The sequence below is a fragment of the Podarcis liolepis genome, assembly GCF_965112155.1.
Source record: "Podarcis liolepis genome assembly, chromosome: 16".
Classification (NCBI taxonomy): domain Eukaryota; kingdom Metazoa; phylum Chordata; class Lepidosauria; order Squamata; family Lacertidae; genus Podarcis; species Podarcis liolepis.
The window spans coordinates 1342570-1369287 of record NC_139567.1 but is presented as its reverse complement, the minus strand read 5'-3'; the positions used below and the strand labels follow the sequence as shown (position 1 = coordinate 1369287).

At 41.9% G+C, this 26718-nt stretch overlaps 1 protein-coding gene across 5 annotated transcripts in view; it reads right to left on the bottom strand.

The window, feature by feature from the left end:
• The window catches only part of NSD3 (nuclear receptor binding SET domain protein 3), an 86311-nt gene that overhangs the window by 29585 nt on the left and 30008 nt on the right, over positions 1-26718 (bottom strand). For 3 of the 5 annotated variants that reach the window (XM_083480346.1, XM_083480347.1, XM_083480348.1), the window contains exons 7-14: positions 24947-25073; positions 20869-20969; positions 18473-18518; positions 15858-15988; positions 15113-15241; positions 11739-11865; positions 11026-11223; positions 8440-8613 (exon numbers count right to left, since the gene is read on the bottom strand). In XM_083480346.1, coding sequence (XP_083336472.1) covers positions 8440-8613; positions 11026-11223; positions 11739-11865; positions 15113-15241; positions 15858-15988; positions 18473-18518; positions 20869-20969; positions 24947-25073 — 1033 coding nt within the window. Of the gene's footprint in view, positions 1-8439; positions 8614-11025; positions 11224-11738; positions 11866-15112; positions 15242-15857; positions 15989-17888; positions 17991-18472; positions 18519-20868; positions 20970-24946; positions 25074-26718 lie in introns of all 5 variants that reach the window. The other 2 variants (XM_083480350.1, XM_083480349.1) reach the window with 2 other exon arrangements.

Genomic DNA, 26718 nt, shown 5'->3' with positions numbered 1-26718 from the left:
GGGAGCAATTTCAGCCTGGTGAAATTGTTAGACTCAACAACATCTGATTGATGTGCCATGTTTATCTGAGTATTCCTTTCCCCAAATCATCACTGGGAAGAACGAGTAGGGGGGTTGGATGGTTGTGGTGTAAGGGAGGCATCATGATCAAATAAATGCAGTAAAATGGGGATCAGACATTTCTCATGTCATGGTAAACCATCGTGAGCGGTTTGCCATAGAACATGCAGGTGGCTCCTGCTTCACGTCTGCCCTGGCAGGAATGGGAACAGCATTATGTCCAAACCAGGGATCTAACAAACCACCCCTGCGGAGACATGAACAAACCTCAGCCTCAGATCATGGCTTGTCTGGAGTGAAATAAAGCACATTCCCCAGGTTGAAGGTAACCTTGCACAGGGATTGTGATTTGTTGTAGCCACTAGTGAAGCAGCAAAGCACAAGTCATCTGCACATACATAGCAAAACAGTACCCCCACACGGATATATTTTAGAGAGTTTCACCAGATTGAGATTTCTCTCCAGTAAGTTAACACTGGAGCATAGTTTCTTTTAATTTTTACCAGTCTCCAGTGACTAAGGAAAGACCCCAATATACAAAAGGGATGAAAAACAATAAAATGACTTTTCCAGAAACAACTGCAGGACACAAATCATGATTTAATTAAAAGTCTCCTCAACCAAAGCATCCTAGGTTTGGCAACTCTCATGGCAAAGGGGACAGTTTCTCATGACTTCCTTTTTCTTTCTTTACTTCTTCCTCCTTACACAAATTAAAAGTGTAAAACATACATATTGATCAGTGCACATCTATGCTGCATGGAATCTACATGCTAGAGAGCACGATCTTTCAAGAAAAAGGGGCCATATACAACTAATTCACTTAGAGCATACCCACTGAAATTAATGGACCTAAGTTACTGAGTAAGAAAAACAATGGATACAGCCCCAAGATTCTAAGCCATCAAGGCTATAAAATTTGTGAATGTGCAAAGGCTTCATAGGAAGAACCTGAAGTCTATTCCTCTGGTGACTACGGCAAGGGAGGCAAGCCACGCTAAGTTAAACATTCCACGCATGCCAGTTCCATTTAAAAAGGTTATGTTATGAAGTGCATACTGAAGTCTCAACATTAAATGTTGGTTTCCTACACAAAAATGTACGTATGTTGAGGAGTAACGCACAAACAATTATCATGAGATGTCTGAATTGTATTTGTTCTCAGGGACCCCAGTATTTACTAGAACTGCTATCAGCCAAGCTAGGAGGCAAACCCAGAGAAAGATCAGGAAAAAATCATTATAAACATGATTATAAACCATGCAGCAAAATCAACACTGCAGGCCACAAAAATTCTGGTTAGCTTTACTCCTCCTTTTTGCTAGCAGCAAAGCACCCCAGAATTTTGGGGTTAGCCTTACATGGAAATGTGGCCAAGATAAACTTTTGTCTTCAAACTACAGAAGGCACACATGATAATCAACAGAACACTTTGGGAATCTTAAAATTTTATTACAAAAGCTAAGAATTCATCCATTTTACTCAGATTTGGGACAAGTCTCCATTTTATACCCTCGCATGGCAAGACTACACTATACTCTCTCAAAGCCTTGTTACACTTCCAAACTTGTTGTCTCTGAAACACATGTTCCTAACAGTGACCAATACTTCTCAAAAGTAAATGCAGGATATAGCTGCAAAGTACTGAAATCTATTCTTCAATGCATTTTTTCTTTTAAAAAAATCCTAAACATGCCTACTTAGAAGTAAGCCCTCTTGACTTCAAGGTAACTGCGTCTTGGATTACAGCCTTCATTACAGAACCCTCAAGAAATACATCTCTGTGAAAACCAGATCAACAAGTCAACGTACAAGAAAGTATTTTTTCTCCTTGTTCTTATTATTCGTATTACTATTCCACCTTTCTCTCATGTTGGGATTCAAGGCGGCTTCCAACATTAAAAAATAGCATCACAAAATATACAATAATAAAAATTAACAAGTTAAACCCAATGTTTAAATATATCAAAACACATTTAGAAGTAGCAATTGAAATCCGATGTGCCCTTACATCAGCCCAGTGACCAGCATCGTCTGCAAGAATAGCAAAGAGGGAGCCAGTCTAGCCTCTCCTGAGAGGGAATTCCACAATATGGGACCAGCCACAGATGAAGCTCTATCTCCGGTGCACCCCCCACATGCTTGTGAAGTTGATGGGACTGACAGAATGTCATTAGTCAGGGAGCAGGCAGGGTATTAATGTGCCATCCTGTGTGCCTTTGGATCACACAAGAGCCCCATTTAGCCCGCTGTGCTAGTTGGAGCTGAAGGGAGTCCCATTATTATGTTCACTAAAACACAATACAAAAGGAACATTGGACACTTACCATGAAGGTTCCTTCTGGTTTGGAGTGAAGAAAAACCCAATCAGGTGGGCTGACTCTTACCACCCAGAAAATTAGAGAACATGTGAACAAACCTTTGCAGCTCAGCCTGGTCATGTAGACTTCTTCTCAGTTCTGCCCTATGGCCAAGCTTGAGGAAGAGTTTGCTGAGAAGTGTAAAGAACTGGAGCTGCAGGGGACCTGATGCCAGCCAGAGGCCTCAGCAGATGTAACTGTTCAGGAGTGTCTAATAAGTGCTAGAGGTTGGCTGTGGTAGAGTGAACCTTGGATGCCTTGTTCACCCCCAAAAGAAGATAAGTGCCCCAAGTTCCTTTCTCAGTTTAGAGTAAAGGAGCATCCGATAGTGTGATATGTGCAAAAGCTGCCCTGATCACCAGGGACGGAAACAGAAAATGAACAGTGGCTGAAGTTCAAGCAGAGGGAGAACACGCTAGAGCACTCTCTCCCCCAAAGCCAACTCAGTGGAGGTAAAAATGTTTGGTGAACATGAAGGATTTCCATATGGCTGCCCTGCAAATCTCCATGAGAAGAGCACTGCTAGAAAAAGCAGTGGTCTGATGTTTGCAAGAAAGTTCTGGTTTCTCTCCTGCGAAAAGCACATTAAATTCTTTTTTCTGGGTCTAGAACTGCTCCCATGTGCCATAACCTTCTGGGTGGGTAGAGATGGCTTTTCTGCTTGTTTATAATGAAGCCAAAGTTTTCTGTAAGTCCTGTCGTGCTCTGTTCCTGGATAAAGACCCAAGGAGCAGGAGGTGAAAGGATGCTACTGATATCAGTGTCTACCTGTCTGCTGGTATACAAAGCTCAGGAGTTGCCCAAACAGAGAGGATACGGGGATATGAAGGCATGGCCCTGTTAAATCTATGGAGTCCACTTTGTGAATTGCCTCCCTGGTGGTCCTGAGGGACTCCATCCTGAACTTGCAATAAATCCTGACACTGTTTACATATTCCAAGTCCAATATGGACATCCAGTTCCCTCTTTCCTTTGGGTCAACAAAGATGACTGACTAAAGCAGAGAATTATTCCTCTGAGGGAACTGGCTCAATGAACCCTATATCTAACAGATTCTGGATGATGTTATCACCTGTTTCACCTCCGACCAGAAGGCTGGCCATGGTCAAAAACAGTCTTTTGGTCTGGACTAAAATTATGTGACTGGGTTTAACACCCAGTTGTCCAATTAGGGTTCCTAGGTGAGGAGAAACAACTTCAATCTTCTTCCCACTGGAGGAAGGCTGGCGGCTCAGCAGGTCTGCCCTAGAATATGTGTCACCATATGGGCTTCAGTTTCTATAATCCCTGTAGTGAAATGAGCTTTTACTGAGGTGAAATGAGTAATAAGTATATCTAGGCTGTCCCTCCCCTGTTGGGATGCATTTGTCCTTTGTTTCTACAAGGGGTTGCTTGAGTACACATCACCAAAGAGGCAAATCCTGTTAAAGGGCACTGATTAAAATGGGAGGTGTGGGGTGAACTCCCTCTACCAGAGTAGCAGTGATCACCTGGTGAAAAATGGCAAAGCATTCAGGGTGGGATCTACAATGAATGCCAAGGCCTCGGGCCTTGGCCAGCCTTGTCAATGCTCTATGGAGGATTCTATCATCCAAATCCTTGTTTTGAAGGTTTGCAAGTCAGAGAAATAAAATGATAATTAAAGAATGAAAGTAGAAGTGGCTCTTAAAGCCAGGGCTTAGTCCGAATGAGATTTCTTGACTGCCACATTGGATTTCTTTTCAATAGGCTCTTAATGCAACATTCATTATCCATAGGTAAGACAGCACATGACAACAAGACTGTCCCCAGGGAATCTACTACTGGGATTTCTAGTTTTTCCATTGGTTGGGAAGAAAGAGTGTAGAACCTGTGAGCTAGTTTAGCAGCCTTTTTGCTCTGTAAGGAGCTAGCCCATTCCAAGTCTACCATCTGAAGAGGAGGAGGAAGAGCACTTCCTTGGAGGCTGACCAGAACTCAGAAAACACCAGTACGCCTCTGGAACTCATTGATGGCTGAGGAGCCAAGGTTGTAAACCAAGTGACAATAAGGCTTTTGCTAATAAAGGCAAAATATCATAATTATGAGTAAGTCTGGTAGTGGATTACCCATCAGTTATGCTGCCAAGTGACCCTTCTCTAGCTCCCTTCTCCAAGCTACTCTGTTGTTGGAAGTCCCCTTGATTAAGAGGGGAGAATGAGGTGCCTGTATGGGAAGCCCTGAGAGGCAACATTCTGCAGGAGGATAGAAAGCCAGCAGATGTGAGTTCAGGCAAATACTGATTAGGTTCCTCTGATAAAGAGTGAACAAGCAGCATGGATTGTTTAGCTGGGGGCTTTTGTCTGGCTTCTAGCTATCCCTCCTGTCTGGGGACTGGGGGAGACAGAAAACTCTGAATGTGCTGATGCCATTCTAAAGTGTTTTTGAAATCTATCTTCTATCTATCTTCTTTGTTTTGTTTTAACATTTAATTGGTGAAATCGTCAATAATAGCCCCATAAATTCTATGAATAAATTGTTTCTCAGTTAAAAAAAAAGGCTGGAGGTATGGGGTGTGGCATTTGAGCAGTTGTGGTGCATTTTTGAAAAGGCACTGCATTCTGCTAAAGTTAGCTGCAGGCAGCTATGTGAGTTAGCTGCTTGATGCCCTGCCATCCTCTGAAAAGGGACTGCCATATAAATGTTTTTTCCTCATCTGCAGATGACACCTGGTACAAAGATGCAGAGGCTGAGATAATGGTGCTGAGAGCACCCTCCTCCTGCTTTGCTATCCCTTTGCATCAGCTGAGCTGGAGGTCAGGTCAGTACTCCTCAGACTCCTCTGTTGTTGTTGTTGGCTGGCCTTGAAACTTTGTAGTGACAGTGTCAGGCATGACAGGACCCCAGCAGTTGGCTGCACAAAAGCAGGAAGCAAGCAGAGGAGGAATCTACAAGGCTAGGATGAAAAGTTTGATCACATGTCCTCTGCCTTCCTGGGTGGTAGAAGGAATCAACCCACTCTGCATGCTTCCTTTGCCCCAAACTAAAAATGTCAACTGTAACATTTTTTTTGGCAAAAACCACACTTTCCCTTTTTTTCATTTGCCTTACACTTCAACGATTAATAGCACACCTAATATTTTTACCTACAGACTAGACAGTCCTAGCAGACAGAGCAATTTGAAACACAACAGACATCGCTGTGCTTTTGAAGAATACTGCTCAACATCAAAACCAGTAAATTTGGGAAGGGAAACAACTTTTACGAAAGAGAGAACAAAATGCACCAGCATCCCCATTCACCCCATGAAAGTTTCCAAGGACAATTGAAACCATGAACCTGAGAAGGCAACGGCCTAGAAAGAACAGTAATCAGAGGTAGGCAACTAGGTACAAAGCAAAGTGTTTGAAGGTCAGAACCCATTCATGGCTGTTGTGCATGTCTAATAAATACACTGTTGTTTGCATCAGCACTCTATTACTGTAGCAACCACAACTCACCCTGCAAACCTTGTCAATAGCCTTCTATCCAACAAAGATTTTCAGAAATAGTGTGCATATATCTTAAAACGTGCAAAGAATTTTCAATTAGGAAGTAGAAATCTACAAGCTATTCCTTCACTGCACAAGTACTGCAACAGAGCAAATTTCACCACTCTGAAGGCCAACTGTAATTTCTCAGAGAAAATGTTTATGTCACCATCTCCAAGACAGAAACTGCTCAAAAAGTGTCGGCATGGTGCCTTGCCTTGGGCACTGGCTCAACCACGTGGACAGTCTCCACATCAGGAGGTTGGCAAATGGTTCTCCAGTGAACTGGGGCAACCCATGAAGATTATGAGCCCCCATGTGAAAGCTTCTCGATGCAACAGCATGTGCAGCATCTTCCCATATTAAGAGGGAAACCTGAGCACTGCAGCGGCTGAGGCACCAAGCCCTATTCTAATGTGGCTGTCTATGCCTTTTGGCTGCTTGAATTCATATGTTTTGTTTTCTTTATTTATAGATTTATTTACATATCACCCCCTTGCAAAACATCAGGGCAGTGTATGGGAACATAAAAATCTTTTGAAAGCAATACAGAACAGTAATTAAAATGACTAGCTACTTAAGAGCATTTAAATTACCAGCTAATTCTCCTTTTGATATAAGAACAAAAGAGCTGCTCCCTCTGTCCTAAAGTAGAAGTTCAGGAGAATTTACCCAACCCAGACCAGAGAGGTAGGCAGAAATCATAGTGTGATGTAATTAACTTAGGACTGGAGTGCAGGATGACCAAAGTGGCCACCTGCCTTTCTGAACACTAAAAGAGCTGGAATCTAAAAACTACAAGTTTTGGAAAAGCTAGCAACAGCCAACCCATTTAAGAAGTTTTGATCTTGTATATTAGATATTTCTAGCTATTTTAAATTTGATCGCCTATCAGATGTGTTTATTTTTTTAAATCATGCTTGTAAATATGAAAGTGAAGTCAATCTTAAAGTTGGAGGGAAAGGTAGCTAAGAAGTAACCCCCAACCCCAACAGGTAAAAGGAAACTGAAGCAAACAACGCTAGAGGTATGTAAATAGTTTGTGCCCACAACTGTGACTCCATTGGCATGAAGACTGCTTAGGACAGTCACAACATGCTGAAAAGGAATTAGATCCATTCACTCCAGATGTTGGAAATTATTTGGTTTTCTTACTGCTCCAAGGACTCCTGCTCAAGCTCAACACTCTAAAACTTACTGTTTCCCTCTGAGCCTTCAGGCGCCATTCCTCTGGAAAAAATTAAATTTATTTAAAGCGACATGAACTTTGTCACCTGTTTACCTCCATGCCCTGTGTCAGCATCATTGCCTCTCCTGTATGTAATATATCCCAAGGAGGAAATGAAATAGTTATTTCCACCACATCTGCTTATGTTCTCTGTCTCTGTATGTCTGTCTCTCTCCCCTTCACCTGCCTTTACAAACAACATTCAGAAAAATTTTAATTGACATCTATTGATGAAACTTTGGGGAATCAAGCAGAAAGGGGTGCATTCTACCAGGCAATGCAGGTATATTCTTCTCATTTCAACAGGGCAAATATAGTTGCTGTCAGTACCCGTTAGATTCTAGTCCAGGCTTCCTCAACCTCAGCCCTCCAGATGTTTTTGGCCTACAACTTCCATGATCCCTAGATAGCAGGACCAGTGGTCAAGGATGATGGGAATTGTAGTCTCAAAACATGTGGAGGGCCAAGGCTGAGGAAGCCTGTTCTAGTCTAAATCACTGCCTGTATCCACTGAATACAATTTAAGAGTCACAGCTCAGTTATTCCCTCTTGCTAGAACTGACTTCCATAATTGCTCATGTGAAATTTACTACCACATTGCTGGTATACTACAATGCACTATACATAAGCTCATTTTACATCTATACAGCTAATCTTGCTGGGTTATCATTGACTAAAACAAGTAAATGACAAAGAACGTACTGTGCAATCCTAGCCATGTTTGCTAAAAAGCCCTATTGAATTCAATAGGGCTCACTCCCAGCAAAGTGTATGCAATTCTAGTCTCCATGCTTTAAATCAGTAAAATTTGTAAAGGCGGATTCAGAACTACTAGAATTAGAGAACAGAAGTCTCTTCCTACTTATATTTAACTTAAAAAGTGGTGTTTCCTCTAACTCATATTTAAAAGTATTTCATGGTTGAAAAGGGACCTTTTTCTAATCTATGAATAACCCACCCACCTGCAGGATCAGTTTTGATTTACATGATGAACTGAACACATTCATGGCTGCCAAAAGTGACTGAAAAAGTCAGTATTAGAATTCCAGCCGCTGGCATCAGGGAAGCAGAAGGCACCACCTTGGTATCCTTCCTAACGTGTCTAAGAATGGGCACTAGCAGCTAAAAGCCCGTAGAAAATTCATATGCTACATCCAATAGCCAAGGAGGAAACTTGAGAACAAAAAATAATTCCCCCAGAGCAGAAGGGGTGGGAGTGGGGGTTCACAGTTCAGTTTTTAACAAAATCAAGGACTGAACACCAAAGATATAAACAGAGGAAGACAAAAAAACAGAGCTCACCTCTTGCACAAACGAAACAAAAGCCTACATTTACAGCTGATGAAGAGTGATTGCTCCTTTTGGAATGGTTACTACAGATGAGAATGTGGGATGACACAAACAAACTTCCTGCAGCAATACAGCCATCTCCCGAGTGATAGGCAATAGGGCATCTCAAACATCTCACCATGCGACCTGTTTAATATAAAATGCACCATAGGACAGTATGTTTAGAACATGGCTACAGACTTCAAAGTCTGTAACGAAGTTTTGATTTTCATTTGATATACCTAATAATGATGTAACAGTTTTCAAAAAGCAATGACATTTTGCATCCCTAGGGGTGCAACTCCACCCACACCCTGGGGAGAACCTGTTTTGGATAATCCTAACATGAGCCGTAAATGGGCACAGCCAAATTCATATTGGGATTATTCCATAGGAGTGCAGAAAAGATCTATCACATCATATCATGCTCAGAGGTCAGGTTCCCAAGAACCTCAGCTTCCATAAATAAATAAAGACATTTTTAGTGCTCATGTCTATGAAGACAGCTTGAAACACCTGCTGCAAACTCAGAATCAGAGTAGATTTACTTACACACTTACTTACTTACTTACTTACTTACTTACACACACACACACACACACACACACACACCCCTGCAAAGTGAGGCTTTCGTGCCCTGATTCTGGCCTTCCCCTCTCCCACATCTAGAAAAACTAGATGGCTGGGTTGTCAACACAGGGAGCAGTGAATACCACCAGTATTTCCCAAAGAATCTCTCTTTCACCTGCACATCAAAAGCATGGTAAAGACCCTTTCTGTCCACATGGCTCCACCACTGCAAGAGTGAGGGCCATTAGCAGAAGAGTCAACCTTTTCTTTGCTTTGACTAATCTTGATGAGGCTGAGATCCCTCCCCCCTTTTCAACCTAAAAGAGCCTCAGTACACCAAAGTCTTGAGAGTCCCTATCTGATGTGCCTTTTTGTGGCTGAGAATTCATATGCTCTACAACAAGGGTGGGGAACAGAACCTGGCTGATGGGCTGGATCCTTATCTCTATGTCCCCCTCCCCAATGTAAAGTATGACAGGTGGGCACACAGACAATCAGCTGACTGCTGGGACTTACACAGCCATGTGGCACTTACCAAATCCTGGCAATCAGGTGATCATCTCTTGCAAAGGGCTGTGCAGGTGCTGCTGATTAACAGTGTGTGCAAACCCCCTTTGGTGCAGCGGCGCCTTCTCCCGTCCCACACCTGATGACATGTGTAGGGTTGGGGTCATGGCTTGGCCAAGATGGCCCGGTGGGCCTCATTAGGCCCATGAGCTGCAGGTTCCCCAGCCCTGCTCTATAGTTTATCTCAAATGTATTCTAGCTAACTCTGGCCTAATTCAATAAAGGCTGCTAGGAACGCTAATGGATGTTTGTTAGGCAGATGTGTTTCTGTACCTCAACCCAATTGAGCAATCCTCCAGCTATCCCTTCTTCTTTAAGTGACAGCTCCACTTTTCTTCACGCACAGGGTACACAGATTGTTTTACACAAAAGATATCAATAACCAAGCAAAATATAACGTCACTTCTTTTCACATCCTACTGTACAGGTTTTATGTCTGCTGTACCAAAAGGTCTCTGCAAATTCTGTTAAGTAACTGAAAATAAAATGAAACAAGCTCTGCTATACTTGTTGGTGGCCTAATATTTGGCTTCTCTTGTTCACTGCCAACAGCAATGAAAAACAGCCAGAGGCCATCAACACAGCTTAATACAGTAACTACTTCTCACTCCTTGGATAGAACCAGAACAGAAATATGGCCACCCGTATTAAGTGCCTGGCTGAGTTTCTCGCTGATATGATAACAATCTGAGACTAGCTCAGCATACCGGCATGTCTGGTGCACGAGCAGGAAAACATACAGATATTATAAGTTGCATCAAACATTCTCCGTCCACTAGTGCAAGGAGTCTTACACTGGTGGACGGGTGTTTGAATGTTGCACAAGAATCCAACACAACAGCTGGGATAGTGAAAACTTGTTACACAACAAGAAAACAATTCACCAGTGAAACAAATATACTGCTAAGTGGCTTTGTGTGGTACTCAACTAGGTTTTACTCAAAACAGACCCACTGAAGTTAATAAGTATGACTAATATGTGCTGATCCACTTTCAGATCTTGGCAATGGGTTCCTCCATCACAAGCCAACTACAGGAATTGGTAGCCTCAATTCAAGGCCACCAACACCATTTTTTATTTATTTAAAAGATTTCTGACCTGCCCTTCATCACAGCATGAACGTCAAGGTATGATACACCAGGCTGCCCTTGCGCCATGGGAGAATAAAACAGCACATTCTCCAAGGTAATTCAATGACCACAGGGAAGCCTTGTATCAGGATACCTGGGCCAGCATTATGAGGTTGCCTTAACGGCAGCTATGAAGAGTGTCCCTGATGCTGCTCTTCCTATTTCCAGGGTCAAGCTAAACAGGCTGAGTGGTAACTGCAGCAGTCTAAGCGCCTTGGGGTTGTTGCTGCAATACATCAGAGAGTCTGCAGTTTCATGCTCTTCTCCAAAGACAACAAGTAAGAATCTTACCTTTGCTCGCTTTATGAATATCCTTCTCCATGGAGCAGGCAGTACAGCAGTGTTGGGGGCAACGGAATCCTCGGGACTCAAAAACAGCTGTAGCAAACTTGCGGATGCAGACCTCGTGATAAAATTTGCCACAGGCATTGACAGAGCAGCGTTTCACGTCTTTGCCAGGCAGCTTGCAGGAAAAGCACGCATGCTGTCCTTTAGAAAAGAGAAATAAAGAGGACCAGCCTAGGGTAAAACATTCTGAGAGTATGAAACAAAGCAGCCATGACAGGTAGTAGCTGCCCTAGGTCTCTGTAGACTTCTTCAGAGAGAGTGGACAGGAAAGGAAGACAACTGTATATTCCTGCCAGCTTTCTGAGGCTGAGAAAGCTGACTATCAAGGCGATTTCCCCCAGTTACTCAGTACGAATAGAAAGTGGGTGGAAAGGGGGTAAGCTGAGTTAATGGACGGTGGCTAGAAAAGAAGGAGCAAATTAGCCAAGATAGTGCCACAGAGCAAGATTCAGGCTGGGAAACCTGAACAGTTTAATGTGCTTTCACACACACACACACACACACACACACACACACACACACACGGGAAGCCAATATATTTGCTAGTGAACCCTCCAGGACAGGAACACAACAGCCAAGCTGAACAAATGGCAAGCAAGAGCCTCCAGAACTCCTACCAGGAGAATTCACAAGGTAGAAGTCATTCCCTCATTTACCATTTTTGCACTCCAGGCAGATGAACTTCCCATCAGGCTGTGAGCTCAATCCTAGGCATTCTGTATGGAAGACCCTGCAGCATTCTCCTTCACAGGACACCAGAGATTCACCAGAACTTTCACAAATCTTAAGAGAAAATAATGAATATGTGATCATAACGACTAGAGGTTTTAAATATTCAATGTAAGCAATAAGAGCTAAAGCTAAAAGAGGGGGACACCACACAACCCCGCAAGGTTCCATCACTGTCTAGCACAGGACTCTTCTACAGGTCGTATTTTTTTGGTATGTCAAGAAGCACTGGTTGAAAAGTACTGGGCTGGTGTGACCAAGATTCTTCAGATGAAGTGGCTGGGCTAGCCAGATGGGAGGAGGCTTGAAAACCAACTGTTGCAGCCACCAGAAACAGGGAGCAGAGTAAGCCCGTTTCAAGGCCCTGCATTTGAAAAAAACTAGTCCTGCATTGCTGGAATAAGGCAGCCCCACGGTCAGGAGCTTGCAAGGCATGAGGAGCACACCAAGGCAGAGATCCTTGCGACACCGTTAGTGACCCTGGGCAGACTCCAGAGCAGTAATGATGTCAAGAACCTGGTAACACTACTCTGCTTCAGCTCCACTCCTATCATTGGGTGAATGTGATCAAACCAATATTTTCTTCACTCTTTTAACAAACATTTATAAGGTGAAGTATGGTTTCTACTTGAGTACAGAGTCAGTGGCTGGGAATTCTTCCAGACTGACCCAATGCAGAGTCCAACACTGAGGGTTGTAGCCAATGCTAGCTTTACTCAGAGTAAACTCACTGGAATTAGGACAGGACTTTAGGCTCAGTGGGTCTATTGTGAGTAGAACTTAGTTGGCTAAACCCCTGTGATGCTGCTACATATACAGTGCAGATGTCATTACCTCAGTTAAGTTTGAATCTTTTTTTCCAATCCCTGCATTCCCTCCTATTTCTAGAGGCCACACTTTCCACTTTATAAAATTTGCACAACTTCAAATGCCTCCTATCAGATGGAATGTCAGCATATGACCTGTTTTGCAGCCAATCAACCTCTGATGGGCTGCCACGATACTAACTAAAATAATGCTAACCAGCCTTATAGGACTATTGTAAGGATTACTAAACTAAAGTAATTTGATCCCTTGAAGTTCACCATTAAAATGGTCTTTAAATACTGATTACTAGGGTAGCCGTCAATGTCAATGTAATGTAAGGATTCTGGTCTTCAACCCAGTTCTGTTTGATTCAAGTCTGCTGCTTTGCAGATTATGCCCAGCGCCCTTCAGGTAAGGTTGCAATGTCATGTTTTCTAAATGTCAAGTCTTCTAAAAAGTAGTGCCTGGCTAAGACCATTACCAAGCTGAGATATATTAGGTTTATAGGCGCAATTCCTTGACACCCTGCCATAACCTGCTTAGTCCTGGAGTCTTGCCTAATACTTCTATCCCTTCCACTACTATTCACTCCCCATATTTTCCTTTCAGTGCACTGAATCCACTACAGTCTTATTCGTTTCTTCTTCATCTCTTCTCACTGCCCCCACTTCTCAGCACCTGATTGTATTCTAAATGAGGGATGGATGGGACAGTCTATTTCCAGACCATGTCAATCCTGCATGTGTTCATTTGTAAGTCCTGTTTAGAATCCACAGGAAAATGCATATTTAAATTTATTTTAAAATATACATCATTCTAAACATCTTTTATTCTAAGATACATATTTTTAACACATTTTAACACCTTTTTTGAGCAAAGAAAATATCACAAAATTCAAAGAAGTGCTAAATTTGAAGGCTAATTATATTCCAATCCACCTATTGATCCAGGAAATGTGTACCAGTTTGCATCCAAATTCACAAAAACTAAATTCCTCAAACATCCCTACTCTAGATATGACCTATCAGAGGTTATTCTCCCAATTCGTGACTTTAAGGCTGCAAGCCTATAATTACTTACCTGGGAGTAAGCATCATTGAACTCAGTAGGACACTTAGTTTTGAGAGGGCACATGTAGGCATGTGCTTGAAAACTATCACAAATCTGTATTATACGTTGTAATAGGTTCAACCCCTAGTGACCTTTGGACAGAGCATTTAAAGGATAGTTTTGTCTCTGTCTAAGATACAACTACCAGGATCAAGGAAACTTAGAATCTTAGACTGTGTTCACATTACCGTATAAGGCGCACCGGCCCATAGCACGCACCTAGTTTTTTGGGGGGGAAATAAAGAGAGAAAAAATTATTCCCCCCCTTCAGGCACGGGGCTGGGGCGGGAAGCTATCCCCCAAGTTTGCGGGGCTGGCGACGGGGAGGAGCAGGCTTCTCCTGCCGCCAGCCTTCTAACCATAGAATGCCTATGGGGCATTCGCCCCATAGGACGTACACACATTTCCTCTTCATTTTTGGAGGGGAAAAGGTGCGTCCTATAGGGCGAAAAATACGGTATATTGTATCCTGCGGTTGCTGTTCCCAAACATGCCTATTGTGCTTGCCTCTTGGAATTTGCCAGCCGCCCTCAAGACAACCAGTGTTGGACTTGGGAGACCTGGAAGATTCAAATTTGAATCCCCACTCAACCCTAGAGCTCACTGGGTGACCCTGGCCAGTTGCTGCTTCTCAGGCTCACAGACAATAAAGAGAGAAGGAGGAGAACCACATGTGTCACACTGAGCTCCTTGCAGGAAAGGTGGGGTATTTTATAGTCTCTCATTGATACAGAGGACAATCTGATGACATGCGAGTGGGAATTGCTTTAGATTGTTAAGGTGTTTTTATTACTGTTATAACAACAGCTACTTTTTTATCATTAGCAGAGTACCTGGATTTTTCAATGAGGTGATTAAGGCCCACATATGCCACCCTGAGTTCCATAAATGGAAGAAATGTAGGCTATAAATATACAGTGGTACCTCGGGTTACATACGCTTCAGGTTACATACGCTTCAGGTTACATACGCTTCAGGTTACAGACTCCGCTAACCCAGAAATAGTACCCCGGGTTAAGACCTTTGCTTCAGGATGAGAACAGAAATCGTGTGGCAGCGGGAGGCCCCATTAGCTAAAGTGGTGCTTCAGGTTAAGAACAGTTTCAGGTTAAGAACGGACCTCCAGAACGAATTAAGTTCTTAACCCGAGGTACCACTGTACTTCTTAACGAAGGCTTGAATCAGCTAAATAGCTTTCAAGTCCATGCTGGGATTTAAACATCATGTACCATGGTGCTGACCTTGTGTTGTCCAAAAGGTTTTAGCTGAAAGCAGTGCAGCTCAATTCTGTGCATTTTTACTCTGAAGTAAGTCTCACTTACTCTTGCTCTTATGAGTGCATGTATAGGATTGCAGCCTTGACCCTGCCACACTTTCTATTTACCTGACATATTGTGTCTCTCTTACTTGTCCCAGAACCTCTTCTTGATAAACTTGAGTCCACGGATTGTACATCAGAAGCATCAGCATCTGCTGCAGCTGAAGGGCTGTCTGACTGTTTTCCAAAGCTACCCTAAAAGAAAAAGCCCACAGCCATTTATATTGCCAACTTTTTAAAAGGAATGCTACAAAAGATAAATGCCACTGATTGAAAGAGAAAACCATAATCATATGATAGACATTGAAATTTTCTATGAAATCTTCTCTCTTATTTTAGATCAACCCTATAGTATGTTCTGCCATTTCCAAATTCGTATCAATACAATGTGTAAATGAGGAAAACACCACAGCCGGGGGGGGGGGGGGGGGCTGCACCAAAATCTGAAATAAGAAAAGTTGAATTGTGTGGCATGGAACTTAGCTTCTTATTTTCAATAATTTAGTCTGCCAGTTGGAGGAAGCAAAAGGAGCAAAACTGAGTATTTTCACAACCACAGGACCTTGCTAAATGAATTAAGAGAGAGGGAGGAAAGGAGCAGTAGCGGAGATTCTGAGTAAGTTAATTGTTGTAGCTAGGATGTTTTCTGCATCTTTGAAATATGCAACTCTGTCCATAACACCAACCTACTCCCTACATTTCCCATTTTCAATGTAAAATGCTCTGACTAATCAAGGAGAAATTATGCACAGTTCACGATCATCAGTTATTTGCCCATTTCAAAGCACATCAAGAAATACAAAACATGTACCTGTGGATCATTAAGACCTCTCGAATCAGAGTCAGATGTATCTCTGTATGCTGAGCTAGTCAGTTCTACATCTGTTGAGGCACGACTCCTTTTCTTTAGAGGCTTACAAGAATCCGAAATCTCACTGGCACCTTGAATACAACATACTGGAATTAATCTTAAAAGATCTCTTAAATGTATTAAACACTGAAGGAGAAACTAAGGGGCTGGGTAGACACATGCAGAGATGGAACTGACACTTAGTTTAAAAGCTTTTAAAATTTCAACTAGTCCACTAAGATAACTCCAATTCTTTGAAAGATTGTCACTCCAACCCATAGATCAGAGGTAGCCCCCAGGGTTCTCTGCAGGACTACATCTCCCCTCATTCCTGACCACTGGTCATGCTGGTTGGACTGGATGAGAGTAGGGAGTCCACAACATCTGGGAGGCACCATGGAGAAGAAGGGAGTAGCAGGGGGTGAGGGTGCTTTGTATAGTGTTTATTTCATTCATCCATAACCTGTCTTTAAATATGAAATATTTTCAAGGCTGCTTACAGTATAAGCACTAAAACAGTAATAAAAACAACAGAAGTTGAATGCTATACAGTACGTAAAGGTCAGGGAAGAGGCAATGATGCTCAACCCTACAAAGCTAAACCCCACAAAACTAAAATTCAAAGCATGCTTAAAAAGGCAGCAAGAAAGGGGGGGGGGGGTTGACCATAGTGTTATTTATAGATTTTTTTACCCTATTCTTCAGTAGGCTTTGGGGCAGTTTACACATATCAATGGCATATTGCTGTTATTATAATGATTATTTGTCACCTAGTACAAAATGTCTCAATGACTTGCATGATTTTTTTTAAGTGCATCATCAGATTTAAGAATAAAATAATACCATCCTCCCCTCCAAATAATATTTGCACAGAAACAGCAGTAAGAGTGGTAATCACATTCCCTCAAATGCTTGGAGAAGACAGGCATCTTAACCTGGCACTGAAAGGATGTTCATGTTGGCATCAGAGGCCCTTGCCAGGAGAGAGCATTCCTTAAATGGTGGGGAGGGAGAAAACAGAAAGAAGTATTCTGCCTTCTCACCACCCTCCAAACCTCTCTCAGAGGGGCCGGGGAAATGTTGGAACAGACCTATAGCTGTCACAGTGAGCCACCCTGGCAAGGATACTTTTTACACTTTCTGCAAATTGTCTGCTCTTATACACAAAAGGCTGCACCAGAAGCAATTATCACCACACACATTTTCCAGCTTATATTGAATTGACATCCTTTTGTTCATATGTAGTGTGATAGAGAAGACCAAGGTCATAACTATTTCAATGACAGTTATTGGGGACAGAGGAGCTGGAAATAATAAGTCTCGTCCCTGCCTTTCCACAAAGGCTAAAATCCATCACACTGCTAAAGAAAGTCTAAAGAATTTTTAAAAACTCTCTCACCCACCCCATTCCTCTGAAACCAGACCTCAGCACCAAATCAGCTTTCCATGTGACATGCAAGATGAGTGTTTGAGAAACACAAGCCCAAAGGCTTCTGAGGCTCATGGAACCAGTGACAAAGCTCTTTTGATTTGATTTAGTTCTTTTGATCCCTACCTGCCCGCCAAACTTTTCCTAGCTCTTGTAGGTCAGTGCAACAGATCCAATGCTACCAGACCTGATTGATCTAGCAGAAGGAGAGACAGGACCACAGGGCCTCTCCATCTACTCTGCTGAGAGACCAGATCCATCAGGCTCCTCCCTCAACTGTCATCTATCCAAAGCCATCCCATAAGGCACGAGAGAGGGCGGGGGATGGAGGACCTCTCTATGGGATCTGCTGAAAGATCGGCAACTCCTCTCCAAATTGTTCCATTCCAGCCAGTCATTACAAGAACATTCTTCTTTCCTTTTTTGTTCCACCCAATCCCTTTTGAGTTTCTGTCTTTTAGATTCTGAGCATTTCTTATATTTGGTTATGTTTTGGCCACTCTAGAAGCCTTTTTCGGCTGAACAGCATGTTAAAAATTCTTTAAATAATAAATAAATATTACCTCCAACATCAGAGGTAGGATGTCTCTGAATATCAGTTGCTGTGGGAATTTTAGATGGGCTTCTGGTCTGATCCAGGTGGGCTCTTATGTTCACTGCATTAACTGTTAATGCAAGAGATTAAGGAGTGTCCCTGCTTTTTGCAAGCTTTTAAAAAGAACTTTAAAAGCATGCTGTTGTCCCTATGCTCAGGGACCTGGTTCATTCCCTTTTTATTTGATCTGGCTACCACTGGGCAGTAGGCGAATGAGCCAGTTGGCAAGCAAACTCTTCTGGCAAGCAATGACTTCAGGCCAGGGCAAAGTCTGTGAATCCCAGTCCTATTTTCCTAGTAAGCGCTCCAATAATCTATAAAGTAGCATGGAAAAAGGGGACAAGAATGACTTGAGGCAATGAAGTACAGTCCTACACCACTCCATTCAGATGTGCACATTGAAATATGCAAGAGGTGGTTAGGCAGGTGGTTGTTAGATGTGGGACTACAATGCCTACATGGATTACTTACATACACAACATGGAAGGCATAGATGAGTAAAAATGAAATAGGCTGTATACCAAGTTTTGGGTTATAAGCAGCACTACTCACCTTTCTGTAATCCAGTCTTCACTGTTGTCTGTGGGACTGTTTCCACCTGTTTGGACAGGAAAACAAGCAATTAATAGAGGAATTTCCTGTTCCCTAGTATAACAGAGGAAATGAAACTTCAATGCAAGCAATTAACAAAAGGGAAACTCATGTTGCCATCTCCACCCCCACCCCACCCCAGCAAGTCGTTTCTGATCCACCTCTTATGGAGATAAGTGACGCTGCCTTCTCTGAAATGGGTGATGAGGCGCCTTCCCTGAACTGTGTTTACTTCAAATCATTCACTTTGTGTACTTAGTGATGGAATGCTTTTATCTTTGGTCCAGGCATCAGGAGAGGGGGTTTAGCAGCCACTCCTTGGGCTACAGAAAACCCCTACAATGGCTAAGAAAAGTAAAGAGAAACAGGACACTCTAGTTCCATGTGGCGCTTAACTTACTGCCCCATTTTTTTAAAAAAGGCACTTCCACTCAGCAAGCACTTGAGCTTCTGAGGCCATGGGCTGCTCCTCTGTATAGAGTGCTGCAAAGGCAGAGCGGAGCAGGAAGCATTGCAGGCCTCTATACAGCAACATCAGCACAGTGCTCGGGCAGGCAAGTTGGCGACCTTGTGAAAGCACTTCGTGGCCTCCAGGATCAGTGTCTTGGATCCTACATTGGAAGGCAAGCTTTCTTCCAGAGTACACCCAAGTTGTGAATTTGGTAGTTGCAAGCAGCTGCTTTTGCTAAGATCTTGCTTTTAGGCTAAAATTGCCACTTGAAATAAATAAATAAATAAATAAATAAATAAATCTACACAGGTTGGTTATATGTGCATGTAAGAAACACGTCTCATAGATATTTATTAAGGATTATTCTATAATTTTTTAAAAATATTTTATTTCGTTGTACAATGGATAAAAACATACAATAGAAGGATTTGTATAGGATACAATTGATAATACAAATATAAAATCTAAACAATCACTTGTATTTCACTACCACTCACTGCAACAGAATTAACATTGCATCTCTCATTTGTAATTAAAATTCCAGTTATAATTTTAAAACCGAAAGGATGCAGAAAAAATTTGGAAATTCACTGCAACAAAGCTCGACCCTGGGAAACAAATATGGTTGCAGAATCCTAAGGTATCAGGACGCCTTTCTCAACATATATCACATCCAAGCTTATGCATTACAGTGCATCTCTGACCATTAAGTTTTGCTGGCCATATGCTCTTCCTGAAAAACATAAGTACAATATACTATGTTGTCTTAATTAGCTACATAGTATAAAGCAAGCAAGACTACTTGGGGAACAATGGCATGTGGTTCTTGTACCATGGTTAATTAAAAATATATAAATTACTACAGCTTCATATTTAAAAAGGGAAACTGCAACAATTGATGCCAAGAGTTATATATGCTATTTCCCAATATTTAATATTCACTTTAGGGAAAAAGTCCTTTAACTTCCACCATTTTGGAAATCCAACAAGAGAAATGTTGAACAGGGCAGCAACAGAGTGGATATTTAAATAGAACGGTGATGATGTATTTTCAAGACTTTCAGCTAATGAAGAAATTATGTGCAACACGATTAAAGTTTATTAGAATTGTAATTGCAAGAAATGTTTTCCCCCCAACATTACTTGGCCCTTGCAATAATCATGTTAGAGAATATTTATTACATAGTGTATATGGTTCAAGGTGGGTTGCCCTTAAATTTAAAATGGGAGCATACTGAAACAGTTGAAACAGTGACAATAACCTTCTTGAAACCTGCAAAATCCATATATCGCATGGGTGGTATGCAACTTGCCTATTCCTCTTCACTTACAAGTGGCTAGTTTCAAAAGCAGTATCCTTAAAAAGGAATGCCCTGTACATGTTGGTTCTACTTAAAGGACAAAACAAAATCAACCCATCATGATGCTATTCCCCTTCTGCTAACATAAAAGGCTATAGCCTTTAAATAATGATTATGCTAATAGTAAATTTTCAAGAGTAACCAAACAAATCCATCTAGCTTTTCTTTGAAAACAAACTAAAACCTCAGTACAAACCAGCAGCTAAATCAAGGGTAAGACAAGAAAGAAGCTGGTAGCATTTCCAGAGAAAACACTGAAACATAAAATCACTATGCTTGTAACAGAAACAGCCAAAGTAAACGTATCAGCTCATGAAGAGGTCACTGTGTTCCCATTTATCCAACGTGTGATTGATGCTGAAAAGGGATATCAGTTAACAGCAATATTTACTGAGGGAGAGGATTTCAGGAGGGGAAGTCCAAAAGCAAACCCAGTGGGGGATATAGAGGGGCAGGTGGGTAGGTAGAAATAAAAAGGCATCAATATTAAGCCACAGAAAGTATGTATACAGTATATTTTAACTCTCTACATGGAGGAAGCCAACCTGCTCCTTTTTGATCTTCTTCTTTGGCACAACTTCAGTGGATTTCTCAGACTCTGAGCGAGTTCGTATTGATCTTCTCTGTTGCTTCTTTTCTACAGAACCTGAGGGAACAGAATGGTTTCCATTACAGGAGTCTCTCTCTCTCTCTGCTCTCTTTCCTCAATGAGGGATGATGTTCAATAGCAAAGTCCTGATTTCTCTACATTCTTCTTTGAGTGCATAGACTTTAATCTGCCAGCTGGCGTTCTGGCTGCAGGCAATACATCTCAGTGCTTCAGGGAGAGTCCTGAGTTCGGGAAAAGACCAGCTTTAATATGAAGATAAAGGGGAAGTCTAGAATTCAAAGTATTAAGAAGGGGTGACTTTTCATGTTCAGAACCTTTAAAATCAACCGGGAACTTGCTTAAATGTCATAAGTTACCAACCACACCAAGGACACAAATGTTCTGAATTTTATTTTCAAAGTATTTGCCTATGTAGGCAATATTTTGCATGTCTTTAAATGAACATCTTATTCCTCTCTCTGTCTGAATCTAAGAAGGGGATGGAACCCTAAAGCCTCCATATGTTGCTGGACAACAACTTCCCTCTTCCCTGAATGTTGGCCATCAGAAGTGGCTGGTGAGATGCGATGTTCAGCAAAACATGGAACCCACAACTTCCCCAATTCCTGTCCTGCCAGGTTTAGTTGTTGTACAACATATAATATTCTAGTGCAATATTTTGGGCACTTTAGAGTAAGTAAAAGATGAGAAACAAAGAATTCTTATGCATTCTCCAAGCATGGGGCTGTTCATTCAAGACACGGAACCCAGGCTCAGTATCAATAAGGGCAATTAGGGTACTCAAAGCCATCAAAGAACCTGTGCTGCTCAGCAAATGAAAGCCCCAATTCACTCAAAAGGGCTTAAAAATCATTGAGAGCAAAAGTTACATTTAAGAATCCTGGGGAAAACTTTAACAGGCAACAACTTTTGATACCCATCAAGGGACTGAAATAGACAGACTCAAAAGAGATTTATTGTCAGTGCCCAATTTCTAGGAGGAGCTATGCTAGAAGACCAATTGCCTGAAAGTCATGGGGCCCCCAATCAATGATACACAAGAATGGCACCCTGAACCTGCTCAGATGCATCAATTACTTCACATACTCTGGGAAGATCTGTGTCTTCATGATAAGCCAGTTTGTTTTAAAACATGGGTTAGTAGTGAATATGGCTGCCATGGCATGCCCTGCATGGCTTGCTTCTGTGGGTGCCGCAAGAAGCAAAAACAAGGCATGGCATAATGCAACTCTGATTTGTTTGTTTCAAGCATGCCATGAATGTTAAGCCAGAAACAAGTAAAAAACAAAATTTTAGCTTATTTCTGGCTTAACACTTGTGTTTCTTTTTTAAAAAAACTATGATTCAGGTTTGCAGAACACAAGAAGCCACGCTATCTGAAGGAGGCTATGCTGCAGGATTAATCCATGGTTTAAAACAAATTATGGCTTAGCATGGCATGTGAATCAGCTGTATGAATATGAGGAGACAGGCAGAGCCTCATTTCTAAGCATTTTGAAAGACACATGTGAAAACTTAGAATGTGCTTACCTGTGGATTATCCTCCTACTTGTTCACCAGGCAGTGGTCCATGGCCATTGGGCGCAGAGGCAGCAGAAAGACTGGCTCTAGGGAGGAGCCTCTTAGTCCAAACCCCGCAGAGTCTTTCTTCTAAAAGAACCTGCCTCCTAGTGGTCAGAGATCACCCCAAGGTCTGGACCACTGAATGGTGACAAATAGGGAAAATAAAGCATCTTGGAAATGAGTGATATTCAAATACTATAGAATTCTGATGGTGCTGCGACCCTCACAGAATATACCAAAGGGCTCCCCCCCCCATAAACAAACACAGCTGTGTCACATAAGTAAAGAAAAAACCACTGGGAGCATCATTTGTTTGCACAATGCAAGTAAAAATGACCAGAAGCATTGTGAGAATACAACTGCACTCCTGCACAACTCCCATTCATTTCAAAGAGGGCATTGGGTTGAGTGTACTGAAAATGATTAAGGCCTTATTCATACTCATCTAAAATACCAGATTCAGATCTGATGTGCTTCACTGACAAATGCTTAAGACATGACATTAAACATATGATCACATTGGAGTCTGAGTAGGAGTAGGTTGGAGGTTTTTTTTTCCATTTGTAAAAGGTCAGCCTATGTTTGGTTTACCCATCAGTCCATCTGTTTATGTGGTACACAGCTATTTCCTCCTCTGGCTTGATATGCAGAGGCATTGAGAAACATTTCTTCCCACATAAAGGAACACATACCAGTAGCAGCAAACAAAATGTTTCACATGCATGAGGACTAAAGTTCAATCACCAATACTTCCAGTTAAAGGTTTTGGCCAGGAGTGTGCACAGGATAAGAACTCTGACCTAGTCAGGGTTGGACTTTACAGAGATAACCAGGTCACTGGTCTGCCTCTGTATTAGGCAATTCCTTGTAACTGCTCCCAGAGCCTTCCAAGTAGTATTAGCCTATATCAAACTCTGAGATGTGTTTTGATAATGCAAGATATTGGCTAAAATTCCTTTCCTGTGTTAGGATAATAATGGGAACATTAAACCAAAATCCGTAAACCCCTATAACTGTATGACTCTAGCCTTTTAAAGATAATTCAGAACTACTACTTAAAATTCAAGACCAAATTAAACACAGTAGATTTTCTATTGTACTAACCTAGACAGAATTAATGGCTAAGAGGGATTTATATATGAATCTGCATCTGCTCCTACAAATAATGTACTAAATAAAAAATGAGATTTTAAACGCACAACTGCCGTCCTGTGAAACAGTTTTAGGTTCCAGAATATGCTATGACATCTAGGAAGTTTGGGGTGGGGAATTCATGGTACCAATCAGTACCAGAGTGCAAGATGAGCCTAAAAGGAGAAGCATCATGCAATGAAGTACTGGTGTAGCTGACTTGGTGTCTCCACATCTTGTTGCACTACAACTCCCATCATACCTGGCCATGCTGTCTGGGGTTGATGGGAGTTGTAGTCCAACAATGTCTGAAGAGCATCACCTTAGCTACCCCTAGAATAGTGGATAGTGTGTTAGATTTGGACTTGGGAGGCCAAAGTTCAAATCCCCATAAAGTCAAAGTGTGAGCTCAAAGTGTGCCTTGGGTCACTGAGCATCTTTTAACTTAACGAACCTCACAGGGAAAACAAACAGTTTTGCAGCATTGTTTAAAAGACTAACAGATTTATGTCATAAGTGTTTGTGGACTGGAGTACAGTGGTACCTTGGGTTACTAATGCGGCAAACACGGAAGTGTATATTTCCAGGTTTCGTCGTGTACACATGTACAGAAATGCTCTGTGTGCTTCGCGCATGCGCAGAAATGCTCTATCGCACCGTGCGCAGAAGCGCTGTATCGTGCCGTGCGCATGCACAGAAGCGGCGCCTCTTGTTGTGGACTTTTCGGGTTGTGCACGGACTCCTGGAACGAATTAAGTTCGTATCCGGAGGGTCCACTGTACCCAGAAATCAGTTTGTATTTAAGATGCTGCAAGACACATTGCTGTCGTAACAACAACAAAAACTTATTTATAACCTGCCCATCTGGTTGGGTTTCCCCAGCCACTCTGGACAGCTCCTAACAGAATTAAAAGCACAATAAAACATCAAAACAACTACAACATAATACTATGGCTTCCCCCTCTGAATTCCCCCGCTACCTCACGGGGATGTTGTGTATGTAAAAATGGGGAAGTCTTGAGTAAGATGATCAGTCTCTAAGAGACAAACATGTAACAAAATGTTTCCGTCAGTTTTCTGTGTTCTGTAAGTTTAAGAGTTTATGACTAAAATGAGAATTCCTGCATTGCTTAAACTGCTGCAGCATAACGACCTCACAGCCCACCACCCCAAAATAATTTTTCAATGAAGCTTTGCATAATGCATTAGCCAGTTTTACATAGTAAAGTGATACTTCTGACTGCTGTATTCTGAAGACTACCCCAATGGAGGAGGTTTGATTTACTGGATATAACCCAGGAATTGCAAACTTTACCTACTTGCCAACCCAGAAGATGTTTCGGGAGAGGGGGCCCTTTGTGAGGAGGCTCTTTCATTTCGCTGGTTTGAGACAGAAGTGAGTTTGTCTTGCCCCTTGATGATTATTTCAGGTTTGTTTCCTATACCCTGTTTTGAATAGAAAAGATCGAGTTAGTAACTACTGAATTAGTCCTTTTGGTTAACTGCTGCATCTATGAAATAAACACTTTCAACTGCTCAGTTATAAACTTTGTATTTAAACTGAATGCCTCCAAAGTGGGAGAATAATCCTATATGCCGCAGAACTGTGCTAAGGGTAGAGAATGTCAAGGCTTTTCCAAAAAATAGTGAGGGAAGTGGGATGTCCAGCAACTCTGCTTTCTCAAATAGCCAACAGCTAGCCAGTTTGTGCAAGATTCTAATCCTCAGAATAGTTTCAGTCCCAGAAGCTGGCACTGCACACAAACTAAGTGGGGGGGGGGGTATGCATGCTACTGGTGCTGCCAAGCGTCTCTCAGACTTCACAGTTTTCCTGACCTGACTTTTAGCATTCATCCTAGGAGGCTAGGCTGGGAGTATGAACAGGAAACATCAGAAAGTGTGATGATGTGAAGTGAGAAGGGTTTTTTGTTTTGTTTTTTTAAAGGAGACTGGGCAGAGTACCCCCACAAGTTTACTTTCTCATCTGCTGCTTGTGAGAGCTAGGCCCATAATAACTGCCTTGCAATAGGAGACCAAATATATTATTTCCAGTATATGTTCAATGCCAATCAAATTCCTCTGGAAAACACACACACACACACACACACACACACACACAGGGTTCGGTTCTTAGCACCCGATATTCAGAGGATGCCTTTGTGCAGAGGAAGTCAAGAGCCAAACATGTTACATTTTTAAGCAATGTAGTGAACATCCACTTTGCCACACAGGCCCAGTTCAGATGTCACAAACCTAGGGATCAATCATGAACTATAGCTTCATGCACTCCCCTTTCCTCTCGCATGCAAATTCCTCCTCCACTTCCCTAACCAAAGCTGCCTGTGATGTCAAAATTGGTACATATAGTTAACACCTTGCTTCCAAACCATTGTATAAAATTATGGTTTGAAGTGAACGTGCAAGTCATAATATGTAAAGCAAGTTGCTAACCATACTTGGCCACTTCAGATGCCATGGCAAACTATGATAAAAGAAGGAAAGCAAGTGAAAGAGAAAAATACTAGCATGTTCATCAGTCTCTAAAACCATGGCTTGGCTGATTTGAATTAATGATGTCTGAAGTGGGCCATTGTTTACCAACACCTAATGACAACCTGCAGTCTCAGAATGGCAGAACCATAGAGCTGGAAGGGACCACAATGGTAATCTAGTCCAAGCCCCTGCAATGCAAGAATCTTTCTGCTCAACATGGGGCTCGAACCCATGACCCTTAGACTAAGAGTCACAAGCTTTACCAATGGAGCTATCCTTCACACAAATCAAATGAAATCAAATGAAATGAAATTAAGAAAATCTATTGCTATGTCATCTCTCTCTAACTAATCATCAGGAGTCAACAAATTCACTTTATTAGCTTGACAGCAGTGAATAAACTTTCTAATCCGACAAAACAAAATTAGCACAATTTCAGGGATAAAATCCTGCTGCTTTCGAAGTTGGGAGGAGGGAAGTCAGAGAAAAGTACAATCTTTGCCTAGCTAGCAAGATCATCTATAATTTGTGAACACCTACTTGTTAGTTACAAAGCAAAGACACAAGCTAACCCAAAGCAGCCTAAACACTTCTTTGA